The sequence below is a fragment of the Melopsittacus undulatus genome, unplaced genomic scaffold (assembly GCF_012275295.1).
Source record: "Melopsittacus undulatus isolate bMelUnd1 unplaced genomic scaffold, bMelUnd1.mat.Z mat_scaffold_42_arrow_ctg1, whole genome shotgun sequence".
Lineage (NCBI taxonomy): Eukaryota > Metazoa > Chordata > Aves > Psittaciformes > Psittaculidae > Melopsittacus > Melopsittacus undulatus.
The window spans coordinates 779,016-801,717 of record NW_022994317.1 but is presented as its reverse complement, the minus strand read 5'-3'; the positions used below and the strand labels follow the sequence as shown (position 1 = coordinate 801,717).

General features: G+C 37.3%; 1 protein-coding gene across 1 annotated transcript in view; it reads right to left on the bottom strand.

Moving 5' to 3' along the window:
- Positions 1-967: 967 nt before the first annotated feature.
- Positions 968-22,702, bottom strand: part of LOC117438520 (peptidyl-glycine alpha-amidating monooxygenase-like) — a 125,861-nt gene continuing 104,126 nt past the window's right edge. Inside the window, 10 exon segments of the mRNA XM_034074001.1 lie at positions 968-987; positions 2,246-2,446; positions 3,977-4,126; positions 4,129-4,183; positions 5,369-5,441; positions 5,916-6,032; positions 11,372-11,447; positions 11,450-11,500; positions 17,136-17,297; positions 17,300-17,377. Coding sequence (XP_033929892.1) covers positions 968-987; positions 2,246-2,446; positions 3,977-4,126; positions 4,129-4,183; positions 5,369-5,441; positions 5,916-6,032; positions 11,372-11,447; positions 11,450-11,500; positions 17,136-17,297; positions 17,300-17,377 — 983 coding nt within the window.

Here is a 22,702-nt window from a genome sequence, read left to right as displayed (position 1 = left end):
GAAAGTTTAGCGAGGTATGCAGCTTGGCATATAAAGATGCACATTTTGTTCAAGGGAGAAAATACAAAAGCCAAGCAAGAGATTACAAATTGGTTAAAATGTAAAAAAAAAACCAAACAAAACTTGAAAGCATTAAAAAAAAAGTATCTGAAGAATGCTTTGATAAGGATGCTTGATGGGATAAATGGAATGTCTTTATATGCATCAAAAGCAGAAAGCAGCCAGGAATCAGTGGGACCAAAGAGGAAAGGTGTGAAGGCAACTCAGTTGATGAGGGGCCTGTGGCAGAGAAGGCTCAGGTTTTGTTATTTTTTTCTGTTGAGGGAGATTCTGACACTCTTTTTTTTTTTTTGTAGCTAATAGGTCAGAGGTGCCAGTTCAACTGGAAGGAGATACGTAAAGATGCTAGACAAGTTGGATTTTATAATTCCCCAGGTTTGGATAGCATTCCTTAAGTTCAGAAGGGAGTCAAATGCGAAATTACAGACTTCAGTCAAGCTGGAATAACCTAGTACTGCAAACAGCCACTCCTCCAGAAGACTAGCAGACTACCAAGTAATGCCCTCCTATAAGAAGGGCTCAAAATGGTGCCTGAGAAGTACACATCAACTATTCTGGCCTCCATCCCCGGTAAGACTGTAGAAACTATAATGAAGAATAAGACATGTACCCATGTGGACTGTTGGAAACAAGTTGGTATGTCTTTCTTTTAAGGAGAAATTGTGCCTCACCTCTCAATGGGGAGAAAAGCATACAGCTAAAGGAGATTCTGTAGACATGCTTGGATTTTCAGAACACCTTGACCAGCTGTGCATCAGAAGCTATTACAGAATGTGAGTTGTCACAGGCTGAATGAAAGACCAATTATGAACAGGAAGCAAAGAACAGTTTAAGGGCAGCTTATAATTTTTCAGGATACAGAAGTCTGAGTAGTGCAATCCTGCAGGGATTGCAGACAACATTACATTCAATAGTCTTCATCATGACCTGAAAAAATGGGGAGAACAGGACATGTTCCAGGCTGAGGAAGGTACTGAGTTCTGCAGGGTAGTCAAAAGCTTGAGGATATTGAGAAAGTCTTGAGACTGGATTACTCTGCCTCTCAAGAAAGTCGTAATGAAGTTAAAGATGTTAGAAGAGCAAGGCAACTACAATAGTCAATGGCTGAACAATAATGTCATATAGGGAGAGATTAAGGTGGTTGGAGTTCTCTGGTTTGGAGAGGAGGAAGCTAAGAGGCAACAGATCTGGGGAGTATGGAAGTTTTTTTCTCTACAAACTCCCAAATGCTGAGACTTAGAATCACTCAATGAAACTGTACCACTTTTTTAGATTAAAAAAATAAAGTGGCTAGCGAACTTCTGGAGCCGGTACCTGCAGGATCAAGGGGACAGACAGTACAAGCCACTTCATAATGGGATTAGGAAAACTCATGGGCAATAGGTCTATAGGAAGATATGAAGAAGAGATCAGGAGCTACCTCCTAACACCCTTAAAAAAATGCTTGTGGATGCATGAGGAGCAGAGAGGATTGGATCACAGAATGCAGTCAAGCTGATAAATATTCCTTAGAATGCCTCTGGTGCTGCCACTGTCAGAGACAGATATATAGGTAACAGTATCTCATTCAGTAGAGCATTTCTTGGGCTCTTGGCAGATGTAAAGAGATAGCCCTGATACTAAATTCCATACAAACTACGTAGTCACCTGACATGCCAAAATTGCTTGTCCAGCTCTTTGGATGTTTACATGACTTTCAGTGTCAGTATTAAAAATCTAACTTCACAACTTATTACAGTAATTGTTAGCCAAATTGTAATATAAGACCAACAAATTTTTCAAACTGTTAACTTTTAATTTTGAAATCCCAAACTTTTCTTGATAATTTGAAACCTTTTTATTCTTCTTTCTTTAATGGACCTTGAAATATTTTAAAGCATTATTAACGAAGTTATTGACTGTGCAGGTCACTAAGAAGCAAACAAGATCTTCCAATTGTTGACATAACATTTAGGGAGTCTAATCATCATTTCTCAGAGCAGAGATTATATACAAGTTTTCTCTCATCTCAGAAACAGCAAAACAGGACAGCTCTCAATTTTCCATCACATCAGCTCTACTTTGAAAGAGAATAAATATCTGTCCTAAGATAACATGAGGTACTCTGTATGAAGTTACTACTGTATTGTGATATACTTGCATAAAGCAACTACTCTGAAAACGGGAGAAGAGGAAAAAAGATTACCTGGAACATAGGAAAACTGCAAACACTCTCTTCCAATGATTTGTGCTTTATCTCTCTTATGAACTCCCCAGTCTGTAACCCTGAAGCACTGAATTCGACCGTTCTCCCTGTCGGCAACACAGAGCTGACTGAAGTCGGGGATCAGGGCTAAGCTGTGAGGGATATGGAATTGTCCAGGTTTGGCCCTGCCTAAAGAAGTCTCTGCAAAATAAAATATCAAGGTTTGTGTTAAAGTACACACTGACACTATCTGTTTTGCTTAAAACAGCAATATGTCACATAATGCAGTATGATATTGGGAAAAGAATAAAACCAGTTTGCTCTCTTCTTCTAGCATTTTACTCACTTACATAGGTAAATTGTGGTAATCATTGTAAATCTGGATTTATGAATTCACTATTTTCCTGCAATATTTGGAGTAGTGTAATGCTTGATACATAATCTGAGTCAGGCAGAAATGTAATTATTAATAAAAATTAAAACAGATTGTTTCATGACATAAATCTTGCAAAAATTTGTAAAGGCTTACATTATTAATCAAGTGTTTAAAAAAGAAGGTTTTTTGTAAAAATCAGGCCATTTTCTTGATAAGACACACAATACTTGTACTGAAAGCATGCTAACAAATCCCATTTTTTATCATTAGAGAATATATTAGGGTTAGGGTTAGGGTTATGACACCAAGCTGTGTGGTTCTGTTGATACGCTAGAGGGAAGGAATGCCATTCAGAGGGACCTTGACACACTTGAGGTGGGCTGATGCCAACCTCATGAAGTTTACCATGCCAAGTGCAAGGTCCTACACCTGGGTGGGAGCAATCCCAGGCACAGCTACAGGTTGGGCAAAAAGGAAATTCATGGTAGTCCTGTGGAGAAGGACTTGGGGGTGTTAGTCAATAAGAAAATGAACATGAGCCAGCAGTGTGCACTCACAGCCCAGAAAGCCAACCGTATCCTGGGCTACATCAAGAAGAGCGGGACCAGCAGGTCAAAGGAGGGGATCCTGCCCCTCTACTCTGCTCTCGTGAGACCTCACTTGGAGTATTGTGTGCAGTTCTGGTGTCCTCAGCATAAAAGGACATGGTACTGTTAGAACAAGTCCAGAGGAGGGCCATGAAGATGATCAGGGGACTGCAGCACCTCCCGTATGAAGAACAGGCTGAGAAAGCTGGGGCTGTTCAGCCTGGAGAAGAGAAGGCTGCATGGAGACCTCATAGAAGCCTTCCAGTATCTGAAGGGGGCCTACAAGGATGCTGGGGAGGGACTATTCATTAGGGACTTCATTAGGACAAGGGGTAACGGGTTGAAACTTAAACAGCAGGGGTTAGACTGGATCTAAGGAAGAAATTCTTTACTGTGAGGGTGGTGAGGTACTGGAATGGGTTTGCCCAGGGAGCTTGTGAATGCTCCATCCCTGGCAGTGTTCAAGACCAGGCTGCATGAAACCTTGGGTGATATGGTTTAGTGTGAGGTGTCCCTGCCCATGGCAAGGGGGTTGGAACTAGATGATCTTGAGGTCCTTTCTAACCCTAACTATTCTATGATTCTATATAACTACTACAAGTACCTGTATGAACAGAAGAGAGAAAATTGGAATGCAGTGACTAAGCTGAGGTATTGAAAGGTATTTCATTAGCACACATGTATAAATAAAAGCATCAGTAACATCAGCAATCTCATGGATCATGATGAGTTCATGATAACAGCAGTACCAAGAGCTCCAATCTGTACCTTCTCCCCACTGCATCAGGTATAGTCCATTTGGAGAGAACTGAATGATTCGACTGTTACAGTAGCCATCAGAGACATAAATGCTGCCAGTGTTTGGATCCACAGCCACATCAGTTGGTTGACAGAAATGATTTTTGTCACTGCCCGGTGCATAGCGACTCCTAAGGTGAGTAATGGTTCCTGCTTATCTGGTCCCAGTTTGAAAACCTTTTTTTTTCAGTCAAGGGGAAAAGAGAAGAGGTTTCCGTTATAGAATATGCTTACATTGACTATGACATCCATTACTAGTTTTTTAATAGCCTCAATTCTAGGAAATTTCTGCCTAAGTATAAATTTCCTGTGATTACAGCAAATTGAGTTAGTTTCACATTTTGGATTTAAGTATAGAGACTTTATAAGCCAAGATGTAGCAGAAAAACTTCTTATTTCTTGAAAGAATCAATGTTTTAAATCAGATACTTTTGGGCAAAAAGGAAATTCATGGTAGTCCTGTGGAGAAGGACTTGGGGGTGTTAGTCAATGAGAAAAATGAACATGAGCCAGTTTCAATGTGCACTCACAGCCCAGAAAGCCAACCGTATCCTAGGCTGCATCAAGAAGAGCGTGACCAGCAGGTCAAAGGAGGTGATCCTGCCCCTCTACTCTGCTCTCGTGAGACCTCACTTGGAGTTTTGTGTACAGTTCTGGTGTCCTCAACATAAAAAGGACATGGTACTGTTAGAACAAGTCCAGAGGAGGGCCACAAGGATGATCAGGGGACTGGAGCACCTCCCGTATGAAGACAGGCTGAGAAAGTTGGGGCTGTTCAGCCTGGAGAAGAGAAGGCTGCGTGGAGACCTCGTAGCAGCCTTCCAGTATCTGAAGGGGGCCTGCAGGGATGCTGGGGAGGGACTATTCATTAGGGACTGTAGTGATAGGACAAGGGGTAACGGGTTGAAACTTAAACAGCAGAGGTTTAGACTGGATATAAGGAAGAAATTCTTTACTGTGAGGGTGGTGAGGTACTGGAATGGGTTGCCCAGGGAGGTAGTGAATGCTCCATCCCTGGCAGTGTTCAAGGCCAGATTGGACAGAGCCTTGGGTGACATGGTTTAGTGTGAGGTGTCCCTGCCCATGGCAGGGGGGTTGGAACTAGATGATCTTGAGGTCCTTTCCAATCCTAACTATTCTATGATTCTATGATTTCCAACTGTCCATTATTTTACTATGTCTAGTAAATATTTCAACACATCTATATTCCACGAAGGCCACATGGGGTGGCATTTTGTAGGAATATTCTTAATGTTTATCTTAACAGGCCGAGATAAATAATTTGTGTCAAGTCTCTAGGAAAATAAAAACATTTTTTGGCAAAATATTATGATCCTACTATTAAAACTAATGTAAACGTACCTGATGGAGAGCTACATCAGTGACCCAGTAGTTACCATTTTTATCTATGCTCAAACCATGCGGTAAATAAAATCTGCAAGCATAAATGTAGAAGAATCAAGTTAAAAACATCTTTCAGGAAGAGCGATGTAGGTGTGAAGATTTCAGTTTTTATCTACAGGTCAACAAATACTCTACATACTAACTACTTGTATTATTCAATGAAAAAGATAACTTTACAGAATAGAATTTTTCTTGACAAGAGATTCAGTTCATCTCTGGAATTTCACTCAGGCTAGTATTTGCTATCTTAAAGACAACATATAATACTCATGAGCTCTCTATTTTTGCCTGGTTGGCAGATGAAACTGTATGAATTCCTAGAAAACACAGATGGAAAAATGGCAAATTACGTTTATTAGTTGTTGATTTTGTAATAATTAGTTCAATAAACTCAGAGACTACAGTCACATGATGTAATATAAAACATGAAAATGGCTTTGGGGACATTTATGGAGTAAAATACACAGAAATGTTAGTTTGATTAATAAAAGGAAATGTAACTTACAGGCTTTTGCCCAAGGAATGAAGCAGTTTTGCATTGCTTGGATGCAGGACAAGAATTGTGTTTTGTTCAATTGGTCCAAGTCCTCTTTGTTGATAAACAAATGTGTTGTCAAAAGAGCTAAGCAAAAATATTGGAACAGAAAGCTACCTTTAAAAGGTTACACTGACAAATAGTTCAGACGCAACTTAAAGCCAGGTTCTGTAGTTTAATTCCAGTGTGGGGTTATTGCCTTCTTTTTTTCTTTAAATAAGCTTTATTGCATTACTGTATGATTGTAAGAGTTAGTGTTAGGTGTCTGCATTTCCTACTGAGGTTATGATTTCCAAACTAAAGGAGTACTAAATAAACACAACAACAATTAACATAATCCTAAAGTCAGCAAGCAAAAAACTCTTTTTCTAATCTTCTTTGCCATGGCAAATCAGAAATGGGAATTTAAATAATGTAGCCTACGTAAAAACACATCTGTTTACCAGGGCATAATTGCCAGTAAAAACAACTATACTCTGCATTGTCTAAGCCAGTCTGTGCATCTTTGCCTTTGTGTTTTTCTTTTTTCCCCAGACACAATTTAGTATTTTGGTAAAGCTTACTAAAGATTCGGGGTCTTAAGGTTCTTGTTCTTTACAGAGAGTGCATGCCAGGAGACTATTGGATATGATGTGCTTCTCTTCTACTCTACAACTCCTCACTTAATTTGTGGAATACATTAAAGTAAGCAACATTTAAACATTCAGATGTTAAGAAGCAGGATTAATTGTCCAGAAGACATTTACTAGGCATAACATATCATATGCTTAGCAAAGAATAAAAATACGGTTGTCTGTACCCCTCTGGGAAAGTTGGCTATTACTCTGACCTGCTGAAATACAGGTTTCAGCATTTAGTGAAGGTAAATAGACTGTAAAATATTTTGAACAAAATGTAAGTCTAAATGTTAGAAAATGGTGTTTCACTGTGGATGAAAACCATGTGAATGTAAGTAATACCCCCTGCTCCCACCTTGTATTTTTAAATCCATTTGTTAATCCCTAGAGAAATACAGCTATTGTTGATGCAACTCAGTAAACAAGAACATACTTTATAGTCACAGAGAAGACTATGGATGAAGCTATTAAAACTTTACATTGTACAGTCCCAGAAGCCTCTCCTCTGCATAATTATTAAATATTTATATGTTTAGAATTTTCAATGTAGAAAAGCAATACTGGCTTCATATATAAACAGAAAAATCGATAATGGGATGTGTTTAAGTTTCTGCATGGGCTATGATTAACAAATAATATCTAGCTATTGCCATTACGTATGGTAAACTATCCGTGAGTGTTTATTTAATATCTGACAGAAATCAGTAATGACTGTGAATGATTAAGCACAAAGTGACAGTTACTAAAATTCTCTACTGAGTCCTCCTAAAATCTCTGCATGATGCTGTAGGGAAAACACAGGGAGATGCAGATATACAGGCACAAAATGTCCTATGGTGTGTATCTGCTTTTTGACCATGGGTTCAGTGGGTTCTTCATCATTACTGACGGTAACCATTCATGGCAAGTTCCTTTGGTTTTTAAACAGTTTCATTTTAAAAGGAGCCTAATACTCTTAAAGACTTGCTCTAGGTATGGATGACCAGAACTGGAGAACCAACACTTGGCAGACTGATGTTAATACTAATATTATTATTAATCAGCACAGTTAATCACAGAAAAAGACTCCTAGCATCAGTAAAAACAACCAACCAACCAACCACAAACCAAGACTGCATCTCTGGAAAACTGACTATCTAGGCAACTTTAAAAAAAAATGGTTGGCTTTCCTTACTATGATTTTGGTTCTTACTGCCAGTGCTGTTTAGACTTCTAAGTATTCCCTGTTAACAACTATCCAGCACTTCAGGGAAACGAGTGCTTTCAGTGTAAGTAAGAGACTGTATGGTATTTTATGCCAAGGAAGCACAGTGAACTTTGAAATGCATCTATGTGAGTTATTTTCCATGCACCTTCTCCCTCTCAAATTTCCTTTTCTAGGAGAAAGACTAGCATGCTACAGAATCACACTCACTCCTTCCTTCCAGCACTTCAGATCGATTTCCCAAGTAATCAATGTCCCTTTGCTTTCAACTGATAAAGGAGGACAAATGAGAACAAAAACTATGCCGACTACTGTTAGCTTAGAAGAAAGACCAAACCCAAACAAAGTAACCGGACACATTACTATAGTATGTCACATTGCTCTGCAGCATTGTTTTCTAGTAGGTCCTGCAGTTTAATATCAAAAGAGAACCAAAATCAAAGTTTTATACTAGTTTGATATTGAAGGACAAATAAACTGCATGCGTCAATACTTCTAATTGCAAACCCCAGTGTAATTTCACAGCTATTCTTCTACTTCTCAGCTGGCTAATTCACACTAACACAATTTATTGCTAAATCTAATGTCCTTCTGGTGGGCTACATACTAAATTCAGACAGACCACCTGACTGCATAACCCCTGAAGACACAACCCTGAGCACTATTCTTTATGAATATCCATCACCATTGTGGTACTGTGCTCAGCCTAAATGAACCTGCCTAGCTTGTTAAGAAGGCAGCCACAAGAACACAGTTTATATTCTCTATTCTATCTTTTACAAATTGCATAAATAGTATACAGTTTTTTCATCACAAAATACAAAATATCTTCCAACTGATACATTGCTTATATAGCTGATTAGTTGTAATTTTTTTATTCTGAACAGCACATGCTGCACATAGCAGATTGTTTTGAAACTGGGGAGCCAATGTGTTAGAAAAACCTGACTTATTTAAAAGGATTTCTTTTCTTTTTGAAATCAAGCACGGAAAGAATGCTACAGCCACTGGAAATCTGCGGCCTGTCGCTGCAGAGCTGCTTTTGTGTTCTGAAGTAGACTGAAGTTGCCTTATAAATGAGCACAGATCATTCATCCAGCTGTATTTAGCTGAATGAAGATCCAGCTTTTAAGGCATACATTAATAATGCATTGGAAACATTTGTGCATTGCCTAACAGCACGATAATTTTTGTTGAATTGTATCTATATGATGCTGGTGAAGCACTGAAACCAGGAAAATAAATTCTTGGCTTTCAGACGCTTGATTGATTCATCACATTTATGTTTTGGTAAGGAATATTATATTCAGTTAACTGTGTGTTTGCAGCTAATGATAAATGTTAACTTAAAAAGTCTGATAACATATTATCCCCCCACCACAGTCATAACAATTGCCTATCAAATCTTTATTTTTTTATTCCTTTTCACTGAAAAATGAGCACACGTATACTCCTTCCTTTCCAGCACAATCCATGAAAGGGTCCCCAGAGTACTTCATATGCCCATTACATACCCAAAGATAAAAAAGGCTGATTGTCTGAGTAAACCTCTGTGTGCACCTCCTCTGTGCCACAAGATATGGAACAACACCTTACCACAGGCATGTTTTCCAAATACATTGTTTTAAAGTCACATACTGTATACAAACAGGACTAAGAAAGTTTTAGCCTATCTGATATAAAGGGTTCCTGTCAACAGTAGCTTTTCTATGTATTGATATACCATCCTCCACAGGAATTAAAAAAAACCCACAAAACTGATGTACAAAACCCCTCTGAAATGAATTAATATATCTTGTGTAGTTATCTTTATGGAAGGCCCATAACCAGCTTCAGTTAACAGCAGCTCATTGTACATCTTGCTACATATCTGGTCCTAAATGCTTCTTGATACAAGGCCAGTTTCACTTTGTTTCAACTTCAGTCCCCACATGATGGCAAATATGGCAACCTCCCACACAGGACTGACGTGCATATCGACATTACTAATACAAGATAAAGCATTTTTCTGGCAAGTCTGATAATCACATGCTAGAAATACTCAGAGTATGAACAATGGCGGCCACCAAGGACAGAGCTAAGTGAACTGTAGTGTTACCCAGCACAGCTGGTAGGTGTGTGGATTTCCAAAGTCCAGACCAGAGCTGTGATGTTCTTCTGCACCTACACTATAAGAAAGCTTAAATTCAATCTGCCTACCGATACAGTTTATTCATTATGCTCACATACTATTTACTTTAAGGACTGTTATTTTTGTTGTGTTTTATTTAAAATCTATAGACTCTCCAAATACTGCTTGGTCTCAAACTCCAGCTGTTAGTGTACCACTGTTGCCAAGACACTCAAAAATATGCATTTCAGAAGAAATTAATACACCTGTCAGCCTATTTTCAAATATTTTTTCTATCTTTCTTTAATGACATGAAGAACAGCACTTTTGTTCATGCATAGGAGAATGAAAAACACCCCAATCAATACCAACATTTACTTGAAGCTTGGGTAATTCAAGTTGCAGCATGTGTCATCCTTCCCAATGTTGTACTCTCTATTTATACACCTGAGCTGGGAGATCTCACTGATGTAATGCTTGAGACATAAATCATTACCTTATCTGCTGTATTAAACTAAAAACCCAATGAATTTACTTTGCTTCATAAAACAGTATTCTAAGCATAATTTGTTATCATAAAGTTGAGAAAGCTGCCCTTTCTAATCTTCAGAAACTATGTTGTCTTATATTGAATTCAAGTTGAAAAAAAAAATCTACTCTTTAGCCTTATGGATATATATATGGAGAACAGACACTTAGAAAGAAGACGAAAAAGGCACATTTAAAAAGAGTACTACATAATATTCTGTAACAGACTACTGTTTCCTCCCAGCATTCTGTTACAATTTCATGGAATTTTTTCCAAAGTGCCTATCTAAACAGTTAGGCATATTACTTTTTATGCTCAAAGACATAAGGACACTGTACAAATAAGGACACTATATTTTATTTGTAATGTTCTCTTCTTAAAATAATATACTTCAAAGTATATTACTTTATAAACACTACAAAAACGTTCATTATAAAGTTTGGACTTCTGTTTTGAGTGACACTAAATGTAGTAAATTTTATCAGTTGAGTGGAACAAAGTCTGTTTTGACAGAGTGCCTTATAACAGTCTAATTTTGTTCAGTGGATGTAAACAGTAAAACAAATGAAAACATAAGTGGAGACAATACATGCTAGCTTTTCATGAACCCAAGCGCTAATAGTATTATAACATACTATCATTCTCCCAGGTTAATTAGTCCTGCTAAAACACACAGAGAAGAAGGGATAATGAATCTTCGTGAATATCACATGGACATGGCCATACAGTTTAAGGACATACATGTTCTATGTTCTTTCTCTGGAGACACATTCTTGCTGTCTGAAGACCTAGTAACCCTATCATCTTGAACTGTCAGTTCCCACTTTCCTTCTGAGTCTGCCGAAGGCACTTTCAGCCAAAGAACAAAATTTTCAATGGGGAGAGAAATCTCAGTCTACCTTTTCTTAAGATATACAAACACAAATTTGACATTCTAGCATGCCAGTTGGCAGAATATCTACTTACTTTTCATCCCAAACATGGTCACCTCTGTGGAAGATAACTAGGTTATTTTCAGCATCCAGAGCCAACCCAGAAACTTGCCAAGTTTGAGGGCTAACCCAGGCCACTCCACAGCTTCTTCTATGTGAAAATCTGACCAAAGAAACAAAAGACAGACATTCATGTTGCATATTTATAAATAAAACTGTGTTTAAATGCATGGTTAACTGGCATTTCGTACAGGCTGTTGGGAATTATATGGACATTTTCTTATATGCATTATTTCCATTAATGAATTGCAATTTAATTCCAGCATAGTTCTATTACAGTAAAGCATGCACAAGCACTGGCATCCTGCTACACACAAGATGACAGAAACCTCAAAACTGCTTCTGACTCCATTCTTTTTTTCATCTTGTAAGGATACAGGCACATTTATTCTAGAAGTTTTTGGATACTGTGAATAATTTCTACATCAAAATATTACAGAAATATATAACTACTATCCAAAATCAGCAGGCAAATTTAAATATTAAATCATCAGTGCTTTATTAGAAAAACACATAACAAAACTGAATCACTAAACCAAGTACATATCAGAAGTGGTTGATTCATGACCTTTTTTTTTAAAAAAAAGAAAATGTATTTAACACTTAAAAAAATACAGGCAAGGAAGAAAATGGCAATGAGAAACAAATACAAAAGTAATTCTGCGAAATTTGCCTATGACATTTCTTATTGCCAATATATGCACTAGTTCTGGATATTGTTCATATCCTAATCCAAGTATGATAATAAGTATGAACATGAAATAGATGTCTAAATTTGATGAAAGATGAAGAAAACCAGAATGTCTGTCATTGTTTATGCTGTAGCACACTTTTTAAAAGAATAAACACTGGATAGTTTTTGAATAACACAGATGTGATTTTCACACTAAATTAACAGCATAAGATTTAGCAAGTAAACCACTGCTAAAAAGTAAGTTACTTCTAGTGTTTTTCTTAAATCATAAAAGTCCTGAATGGAGACAAATTTAGTTTCAACTTAAAGATTAAAATTAAACCCATAAAAAGACCTTTAACCCCTGTTTTATGTAAAAGTAGACTGATTAAAGGCATAATCAGCCCCACATCTGAAAAGGTTGTGGAGCTTTGGTTATGAGCATTAATTACTCATAAATAGACTGCTAAGGTACTATTTGAAAGAGGTTGATTTGGGTTGCTCTGGCAATATTATGAAACAATTGAACAATATTCCCCAAAACAAAAAAAATGTACTGGAGGGGCAATTGTCATTAATTCTGATGAAAGAAAAAAAAAAAAGATCCTAAAATGCCTTCTACATATTACGAAATCTATCACTCTTCAGAAATTCGTCTGCTCAGCACCAGTCAAGTATTTCTGAAGTGCAGACCTTGTATGAGGCCACACAAAGCTGAAGGTGACCAGAGAGCAATTTCTTTGCAGTTACGTGAAAATTGAGCTGTTTCACTAGCATTCAATGTGTTTGGCAGCATTGTGCTGCACTTTGCAGCTTGCAGTTCACCCAAAGTTTGCGTGTTTTGCTGTTATCGCTAGGGTACCATCCAGGCAGGTGAAATACATGTCCTCATTCACAAAGAGCCATGTTATTAGGGCTCAGAAACAAGGCAGATCACAGACTTTAACACAGAGCACCCAGCGAGTTGAGAGGTTTGAGATGGAAGTGATCTTATAATGAAAGGAAAGATGAAATAGGAAACAATGTAGAAAATCTTCAGGTCAACACAGCTGTTAGATAAGCATCTTGCCTACCACTTCCACTTCACTTGGAAGAGATGTAGTCTAAGGAATAACAGCAAGGATGGGGTCAGGGGGGAAACCATTTCTACAATCTACACAGGGAAAGATAAAGTACTGAAAACCTACCACAGGCTAGGAGATACTTCACCTTTGTAGTTTTAGATACCATAGCTACAGTAGGTGATAGAGAAACTGCGTAGGCTAAAGCAAAAACCAGAAACCGAAGACTGTCAACTGCAGTGAACCCACTACAGTAATCAGAAACTTATAAACCAAGGAATCTACTCTGTAGCAATTTTTAAAAATTCCAAGATAAACAAAAAGCTGTTAAGAAAAAGACTGTATATGTTAATACTTCTGTACAGTTTGGCTGGTCACAACAGGTATGGTAGCAGGTATATTCATGGACATTTTGGTTCTGAAAGGACAAAAAGAATGGTAATCCAGTGTCTGCTTTCCCACTCACTCATCTCAGTCTAAGTTAACGTGCAGAAAACCTGTGTAAGTTTAATTTACAGTGCCACTTGGCCTGTGAGCTTGTTCATAAAAGAGCTAGAAAAAAAGGCACAGAAAGCCTAAATTTTGGCCTCTAAAAATTCAGTCTCTCTAAAGGCATGTACTACAAAATACAAAATGTGTATGTGTCCTGGATTCAGCTGTAACAGTTCTTTTTCTCACTCTCAGTAGCTGGTGCAGTGCTATGTTTCAACTTCAGCCTGAGAACAATGCTGACAACACACACGTTTTAGTTGCTGCTCAGTAGCACTTACCCTGATCAAGGTCTTTTCAGACTCTCATGCTCTTCCAGTGACAAGGGGCACAAGAAGCCAGGAAGAAGCAGAGACAGGACCCCCAATTTGACCTAGCCAACGGTGTATTCCATACCACAGCATGTCACAACCAGTATGTAAACTGGAGGGAGTTACCCTGAAAGCCCAGATCGTTGCTTGGGTTGGGCTGGGTGTGGATAGGCAGATAGTGAGCAATTGTACTGTGCAGAACTTGTGTTTATTGTTGCTTTTTCCCTTACCCTTCTAGTTTTATATTCTCTCCCCTTGTTATTTTCCTTATCATTATTATTATTGGTGGTAGCAGTAGCGGTTTTGTGTTATACCTTAGTTACCGGACTGGTCTTATCTCAACCTGTGGGAGTTACATCATTTGGATTCTCATACCTATCCTGCCCAAAGGGTAGCAGGAAGGAAGAAAGGGGCGAGTGAAAGAGAGTTCTGCGCTACTGGCTGGGCTTAAAACACAATATACTTAAAGGACTAAAAGATTTCTGATAGATCAGATCAATACAATGAATGGTCAGTGAAATACAGTCTATCACAAGAACTCCAGTCCCTACAAAACCGTTAGATTTTCTAACACTTTTCAAAAAGTGGTTTATTATTGTTATCTTTTCCCTTTGCAAGTCTCACACTAAAATCACTTTAATGCAGGTTTAGCTCAAGGCAACTAGCTTCTTACAAAAATGTGCTAAATTTCACCTTATTTATCTAAGAGTGATTATTAATTACATACAAAACCAAATGGTCCATGGAACAGTTATACAAGACACCAAAGAAAATTACTTTTCCCCATTGAAATATCTTAGTTACTTAAAGTATATATATAATAATTCGTTTCATTGTAAATGAGATTTCTGAACAAATCTTCTACCTTGTGATTTAGAGTAATTCCTTCGTCAGTAAAACTATACAGAATTACACAGATTTAGAACATGCAAATCAGCCCCTAATCTCTCCACAAGTGAAAGAATAAAGCCTTATTTACTGGCAAAAACTGCAATTCACCATGTAGAAATCCCTTGAAGCTCTTGCGAGCTTTTAGCATTACAAATTTCAGTCATGCTGCGTTTACTCTCTTCCATCAGAGTAGTCATTTAAATCTTGATAAAACTCCTGCAGAAAAGAGTTTTAAAAACTGAAGAATTGCACTGTATGCCTTAATTAGGAGGTACAATTGCACTGGTGGCAGTAATGTTGAACAACCTGGCTGATTAGTGACCAGTATCATGGTAGCAAGATAACAACAGTGCAGGAAGAGCAGTAGTAAAAGGCTGGAATATTTAGAACAACTTTACTTAACATATTGGTCACTTGCTGTTTCAGGTCTTACATGTTTAAAATTGGAATATTTGTATGACTAAAAATATTAAGCTATTCTATTTCCAGTAATTTTTAAACAGTTAAATGAAATTAACAGCAAACCAGAATCTTGTCCTAAGAAATACTGAGATTTTTTTAAATTCAATACAGTAAAGGATTTATATTAAGGGTGCAAGTGTTTTTATTAAATCAAGACACATTAAAACCCTTTATGTTCCACTTCTTCCTCTGAAGAGGAAAATTCCATTTTTGGAAGGTTTTGCTCTTCTAATACATAAATACTTCCCCAAACAGAAACTAAACACGCTTTTCAAGATTTTATATACAAGTTCATTTGCCAAAAGATGGCGCTGGGGGCTTCTGCAGTTCAGAACTTCTGTAGTTAGAAGTATCACAAACATTAAAAAAAACCCAATCAAACAATGCTAATTAAGATAATTTCAGTTTTCCTTTTTGCTGCAACTCAAAATTGCATCATTTGAAAGTACATTAATTATTCCTCCACCAACAAATCCCCTCCCCCAAACAAATATATAGCTACTAAAGTACTCAAGCAAACGCTTCCTATAATTAGAATTCATGCTATACTATGTGACAACTAAGCCCTTTATTCAATTCACTGAGACTCCTGCCTTTGGACCAGTTAAATCAGGAAGGAAATATCTTTTTTCCCCTCTACACACCATATGCTCTCAGCCTGAACTGTTTTTGCAGATATGTTACACACATTCCTCTTCCAAGCATTTAATTCCAGTGTCACTTACGGAATTATTTCTGATTTAGAATTATGTCAGGCACATGGCAACATCCCACCTGTTTCTGCATCTTTGCCAATAACTCGACAGGCTCTCACTTTACTAACTAGCATAACAAAACAAAATGTTGGGAAGTCCTCACCTTTGGTTTTCTGTTAAATACAAACCCAGAATTTTGCTGAATTTGAATACTATGACAGAATCTCATGTAAGTGGAGACAATACATGTTAACATTTTGAACTGAAATAAAAATCAAATGGATGATATGCATTTATGTACAATAGCACTTGGAAACATCAAACTGCCTGGTTGCACCATAAAAGTAAGCATGTGCTGCTACAGCTTTTGCATACAAATGACTTTCATGCATATATACCAGCTTCTTTTATGAGATATCAGTCACATGCTGTATTACCTTTCTTTCCACATTAGCAAGTAAGACCAAGCACAATCAATATCACAGAGACCAAAATGTAAGTAAAATAAACACAATATATAGCTTCTGCTGTCATAGAAACCTGAAGGGAATGAATCATATTCTTAGTATGATAAAACAGCCTATCCAAGAATACTTGGATAGCTAAGCCCAATTTACTGAAAAAAAATATGCAAAGAATTTACTTCCCAAGAATTTTTCAGGATTAACTACCACACATTCTGAATGAGAGGAAAAACACCTGCTAAAACCACATCAATAAGTTTTATTAAATCCCATATCTGACAAACCAAGGTAATCAGAAAAACTCATAAATTGCATTAATTATCCTAGTGATAATTTCATAGCAGTTATTTGTATTAAGAAAAAATCATTAATTCATTTCCTATGTCTTATATATCCTATGCTTACACAATTGATACAAAACCATTAATTAAAAGTCCTGGGAGTAGAAAAAAAATATTAGATGCCCCAGAAAGTACTGGTATTGTGCCATTGGTACACATTTTTATTTCACACACAGAAGGGAAAGAACCCCACTCAAATACCTCTAAAATAAAGGGAGAACATTTCAATAATTAGTAAAACTGTCATGTAAAATATTTCCAAGCATCAACTGATATTCCCTTCAGATTTTGCTAATGTGGATCACAGCTCTTACATTGCATTTCATTGTATAAAATTAACCCCTAACCCACCTCCTGTATGTTCTTTTTCCCAGCTTTCCTCACCATGTTCAGACTGAATTCTGTCTCTGACAAGATTAGTACTGTCCCTCTCGTCATGATTTGTGATCTCTCTGGCAAGGTCCTTCTTTTGGACTACATTAGCAATCTCAGCTACAAGATCTGATTCTGCCTTTCTGTAGGGTTATGCTTATACACATGCACAACATCTTCCCTTTCTCCTAGCAGCTTGGAAAGGAGTGAATAGAAATCGCCTGTATAAGAAAAAGAAAAGATAAGAGGAAAGGAGGGAAAAAACAATTATAACAGCGTAATTTTTGACAGCTTCAGCAAAGTATAATGCAACAAAGTTATTCAAACAGTCTTTGTCAAAAGTGGTATAAAAGGGAATTGTTTCAGACTCAGGAACTGAATGAGCCAAGTCTCTGGTATGAAAAGATAATGTAAAAAATTTTATCAACTTTAATTTACATAGAAACATCCACTTTTACCTCAAACTCTAGCACAAAAATATCACCACCTCTGCACAGATGTTCTTGGGAGCAAGATAAAAAATAAAAGTATGCAAATTTCAGTAAAAGAATGTTTACAATGGAATTATCTGGATTTGCCAGGTTACTGCAGATTTACTTAATTTTTATAAGACAGAGGTAAAAATTCTACAGTTTTACTAATTTGTTAACTTATAAAGAAAACAATAGACAGTCATGATGCATTTCAAAATAGATTTCTTTGCAATCTGTCCTCACATAAGAAGCTTAGGCTGTGAGAAAATAAACCTTCACCTTTGCAAACAGATTCTATAGAGCATACTGTAAAAAGAAGACACACTGGTATAACAGTGATCCATTAACTTCTTGTTTATTAATTCAGTCTGGGTTCTGTCCCTCTTCTTTGTTCAAACTGTAAAACTCTTTAGACACAGTATTATCTGGCAATGCAGGAAACAGTATTTTCTCAAGCTACTTGCTAGCAATACAGTTATGACTATAGTTTTCTTAGACACCAACATGCTTTTCAGTAAATTTCAGAACAATTGCTGAAAGCAAACAACCAAATATTAGGTATGCAAATTCCAGAACCACATTTTTCTTCACAAAATATTTGAACCACCCAGACAGGTTTTAATGAAGTCAAATGTTCAATTCTTTCTGCAGGGTTAAATGAAGTGATGACATGAAGATAGTATATCCCTCTCTTGGGATTCTCTGCTAACCAGCAGGTACCAAACTTGTTAGAATTTATTAACCAAGTATGCTGGCTGCCTGAAACTATTACCAACTCTTTCAAATACAACTGCATCATTTGAATGGAGACATCCAATATGCTTTAAGGTTTAATGCAGTAGGTGCTCTTTTATTTAAGTACAAATCACTCATAATTAAAAGTTTACATTATTTTATGACAGGCTATATAAAATATTTCTTAGAAAAGAAAAACCATAACTAGTTAATGCTTTCACCAAAGTAACCTAGCCAGAATCAGATCCATCACTTGCAGCCTGGGACAGAGGAAATTAAGTCTTTTGGAAACGACCCTAAGAGGATCTGGCATGTTTATAAACAGCCCTAATTCAATGATTTTGATCTGGATTCCATTCCTTGCCCTTGAAAATTAAATATCCCAGATGAAATCTTCTGTCAAAAAATAATTACTTAAGTAACAGAGAAAAATTTCAATGAAATGAACAAAGCAAATTAGGTGAGAGAAATGTTAAGCTATATAACAAATATGAATTATTTGCTTCAAATACAGTTGTGAAACTAGAAAGCTTCATAATCCCATCATTCAAGTACTCCAACTACCTGTTCAGAACAAATCCAAATATCAAAAAAGTATGATAGAAGTTTTGTAGAAATCATATTTATTCTGAGAAAGGTTTATAATTAGACTAACCAGGTTCAATAGTCTCTACTTAAAGCATCCAAGCATTGGTGCTGACGCAGAAACATAGCTGTAATTTCCTCTACTCATGAAACATTCAGTATTAACATACTCTCCATGGGCCTTAACTATACTTTTGCAGCATTTTAAAAATTCAACAAAGTTTACGTACAAATGTTTTGGTGGTATCCATGGCTGCAGACTGGCAGATGAGCCAAGCCTGATGACTCCTCTACATGCAACAAGAGAGGTCTGAATGACAAAAGCAGTGCTCTGCCTAATGTAACTGTGAAGTTTCCCTAAATCAGCAAGCTTGGTGATATTTTAAACTGCAGACCTTTTTAAAGCAAGTTCAGTGATCTTTGCCCAGTTTACTCTTTCCTAAGCCTGTATCAACAGCCTGATCAATTTTCTTGTAATTGGTCACAAAAAGGAAAGCTGCAGTTTATAGAAAGGTTTCAGATCCCTAACTCACAACTCATATGCTTATTCTATTTGAACAATAAACAAAAAATTGCTTCCTGCTTCAGCCAGAAACACTGCATACTACCTCTGTTGTGCAATGGTTGCCATGAATAATTAACTCACTCTCTACAACAGATATCGCTCACTGATTTCAGAAAACAATGCAGTGGCTCATTTTACCTGTCTGAAAGCAGGTTCTCCTACTATACAAGAAACTGCTATGAGATAGAACTCAGTGGAGGAGAAGAGAGCAGGAGTATCCAACTTAAGAACAACAAAAGCCCTGGCAAAAATTTTAGGACAACGTGCTTTCATAGAAAATTCCAGTGACTCTTACAGGAGATATAATCAGGTACTCCACTCCAAGGAGGCTGACCAGTTTTGGTTTTCTCCTAGTACTAAGTTTATGATAATAAGATGAGGAACTTTCAAAAAGTGGAGTAAAGTGGTTTGAATATATCACTGTCAATGATTATAGATGATGCATTTTTCAGCTTGTCCTATTTCTGCTTTTATTAGGCAGGGTGTTGTAACCACAACAGTTAAGAATATTTAGGAACTGAAAGTATGAAAAGTGGTGTGCCTCCGAGAGTGAAAGTGGTCTACAGTGTAGCTGCTCTGAAACTGTGATCTTTATTTTAAGTAAATGTGTTTGAGAAAATGAATGTGAAACCACTACACCTTAAGCTCAAAGACATCCATGAAGACTACATATCTGCCCAGCATCTCCATATGCTTCACACAAACAGTAGGCTGAAGTCTTCTGTCAATTTCTTGGCATCTTGATATAATTCAGTGTATTGAAAAAGCAGAAAAAATGTGTGCAGATGTCAAAGGGAAGAACTGAAGTTTCCTGATTACTCAATTGTTCCCCAAACTCCACACAGTGAACGGAAGTCTCATATTATTTAGGAACAACATTTTCAGCTTTGTTTTGTGATCCCCAGGCAGATTCCAATAGATCTGTGATAGGACAAGGGGCAATGGGTGTAAACTGGAGCATAGGAGGTTCCATGTTAACATCAGGAAGAACTTCTTTACTGTGAGAGTGACAGAGCACTGGAACAGGTTGCCCAGGGAGGTTGTGGAGTCTCCTGCATTGGAGATATTCAAGGCCAGCCTGGACAAGTTCCTGGGTGATGTACTCTAGATTACCCTGCTCTTGCAGGGGGGTTGGACTAGATGATATTCCAAGGTCCCTTCCAACCCTTGGGATTCTGTGATTCTGTGATCTGTAGGCAGTATATTTTTAAAAAGTAGTTCAGAATTCACTATCAATAACTAGCAAAAATGAGACTCCTAATGTTTCTGATTAACAGTCGCTCTCTACAGACCAATATGCAGCAAAGATTAGAGCATGATCTCATGTTGCCATTTTACAGCTGTCTCGTACTAGATGGAACAGTTGAAGGATGTTGCTTGTCTCAAGATACTCAATGGGAAAGGAATATCAGCAAGACACACTACGTTTGGTACTGTTTGAAATGAGGCAGCCTGGCCTTTAGAATGCCTCGGTATTCTTAGAAGAAGACATGGGTGAATGAACAACTTGCTCTTATTAAAAAAAGTGATGTCTAGCAGTGCAGTCTCAGGGAAGTTGACTGATTAGGTTAGTTTCAGAGAAAATACTTACATGCACTTCTTATTTGTAAGCTATCAGCGCACTTCCCTCTATGTAATACAGTAAAAAATGACTGAATACAAATAGCTACAGTTTCTGCTGTTCTGGAGGAAGTGACAGTTGTCAAGAACAACATCTCCAGATTGAAACAATGCACAAGCATATTCCAGTAAGTTTAAACATAATTATTTATGGTGGTTCTACACTAGGAAAATTCTTTTACAGAACAGTGTTTTGGAGAACAGTCATACAAACAAATAAAAACATTGGCAACTTTTACTGCAACCCATGAGCTGAATCTCACCCGATCTCAATAAAACACCAGATTAATTTAAGGTTAATAAACAGTGTAGTATTTAAACCACCAGGTTCTGGGTTGAATCCCTGTGGTGTTGAACTATCCATGTCTAAAACCAATTCTTTTTTCCCAGCTTCAAACACTAGTTCCCCCACCTGCCGCGAGCAGTTGCTGTCCGTGGTCCTTACCCAGCACTTCACCATGTTGATGGAAGTATAAACTTCCAGCCTGGGTGAAGAGTCTAGCCATGGTGCTGCAGGATCAAGGTATCAGACAGATGAGAAGTTCAGCCATAAGTGAGCCCTTGCAAAGAGCCTGAACGTGTAGCTGTTACGATACATACATGAAAACTCATTTTATGCATTTTAGAAAAAGAAGTAAGAACACTCTGGTGTGGTGTCTGGGAATTGTCATCTCCTGAAGATGTAGTTGTGTCATAATGACTGTACAATTTCACTGAGACAGTTCAGACAGGCTCCCCAGTCTGGTATTTCAGACTTTTGTTAGGAATCAGCCTGAACAGGATTTGAAGCATAAGCTGCTGCTGCAGCCTCCTAACAAAAAGATGTCTTACCAGGAAATAACCAAAACTGACAGGTTAAGGGCAAAACTCTAGCAAACAGTCCTCTGTGTTGACAGGGGACTGGTACTGCAAAGTTTATCTGTGTGTTTCACAGGTGTGAATGCTTGTATCGAAAGTCTCTTCTTGAGCATGTTTGATCTGACATGGAGCCAGTATGCTGGTCATGCAAAATCTGTGTCTCAGTCCTGCTGCGATTTTAGCAGGAGACAAGTTTTCATAGTTGACTTTCAGTTACCTAATTATCTCTGAATTAAGTGTACTCTAAGACTGCATATTTGTGTCTTACCAGGATGTGCTTCTGGCCTACTCCTTTGTTCATATGGCAAAAATAGTGCTTTGACTTTTCATAAGTTCTATAATCAGGATCTAAATAATGTAGACTCCAACTATGATTTCACCTCATCTTAGCTCTAAGGTGATGACTGTGTAATATGTTAAGAGTCTTACCACGGAACTGTGTTTTAGCTGAAGAACTATCTTCCTGATGAAAATATGTAAATTTGGCTGCAAATATTACCTTCCAGACTGTGCCATCATGAACAAATGTCTTCAAAGTAAACATTTATCAAAATCAACAGTTTCATTTCCTTTGCCTTCTATGGCTCCTAGATGAAACTACTAAGCTCATTCTAACAGGCATACATAAGGTAACATTGCTGGTAGAAAAGTATGGGAGAAAGGCATGGAAAGAAAGTGAACAAAACCTAATGTCTATCTATTTGCAATGA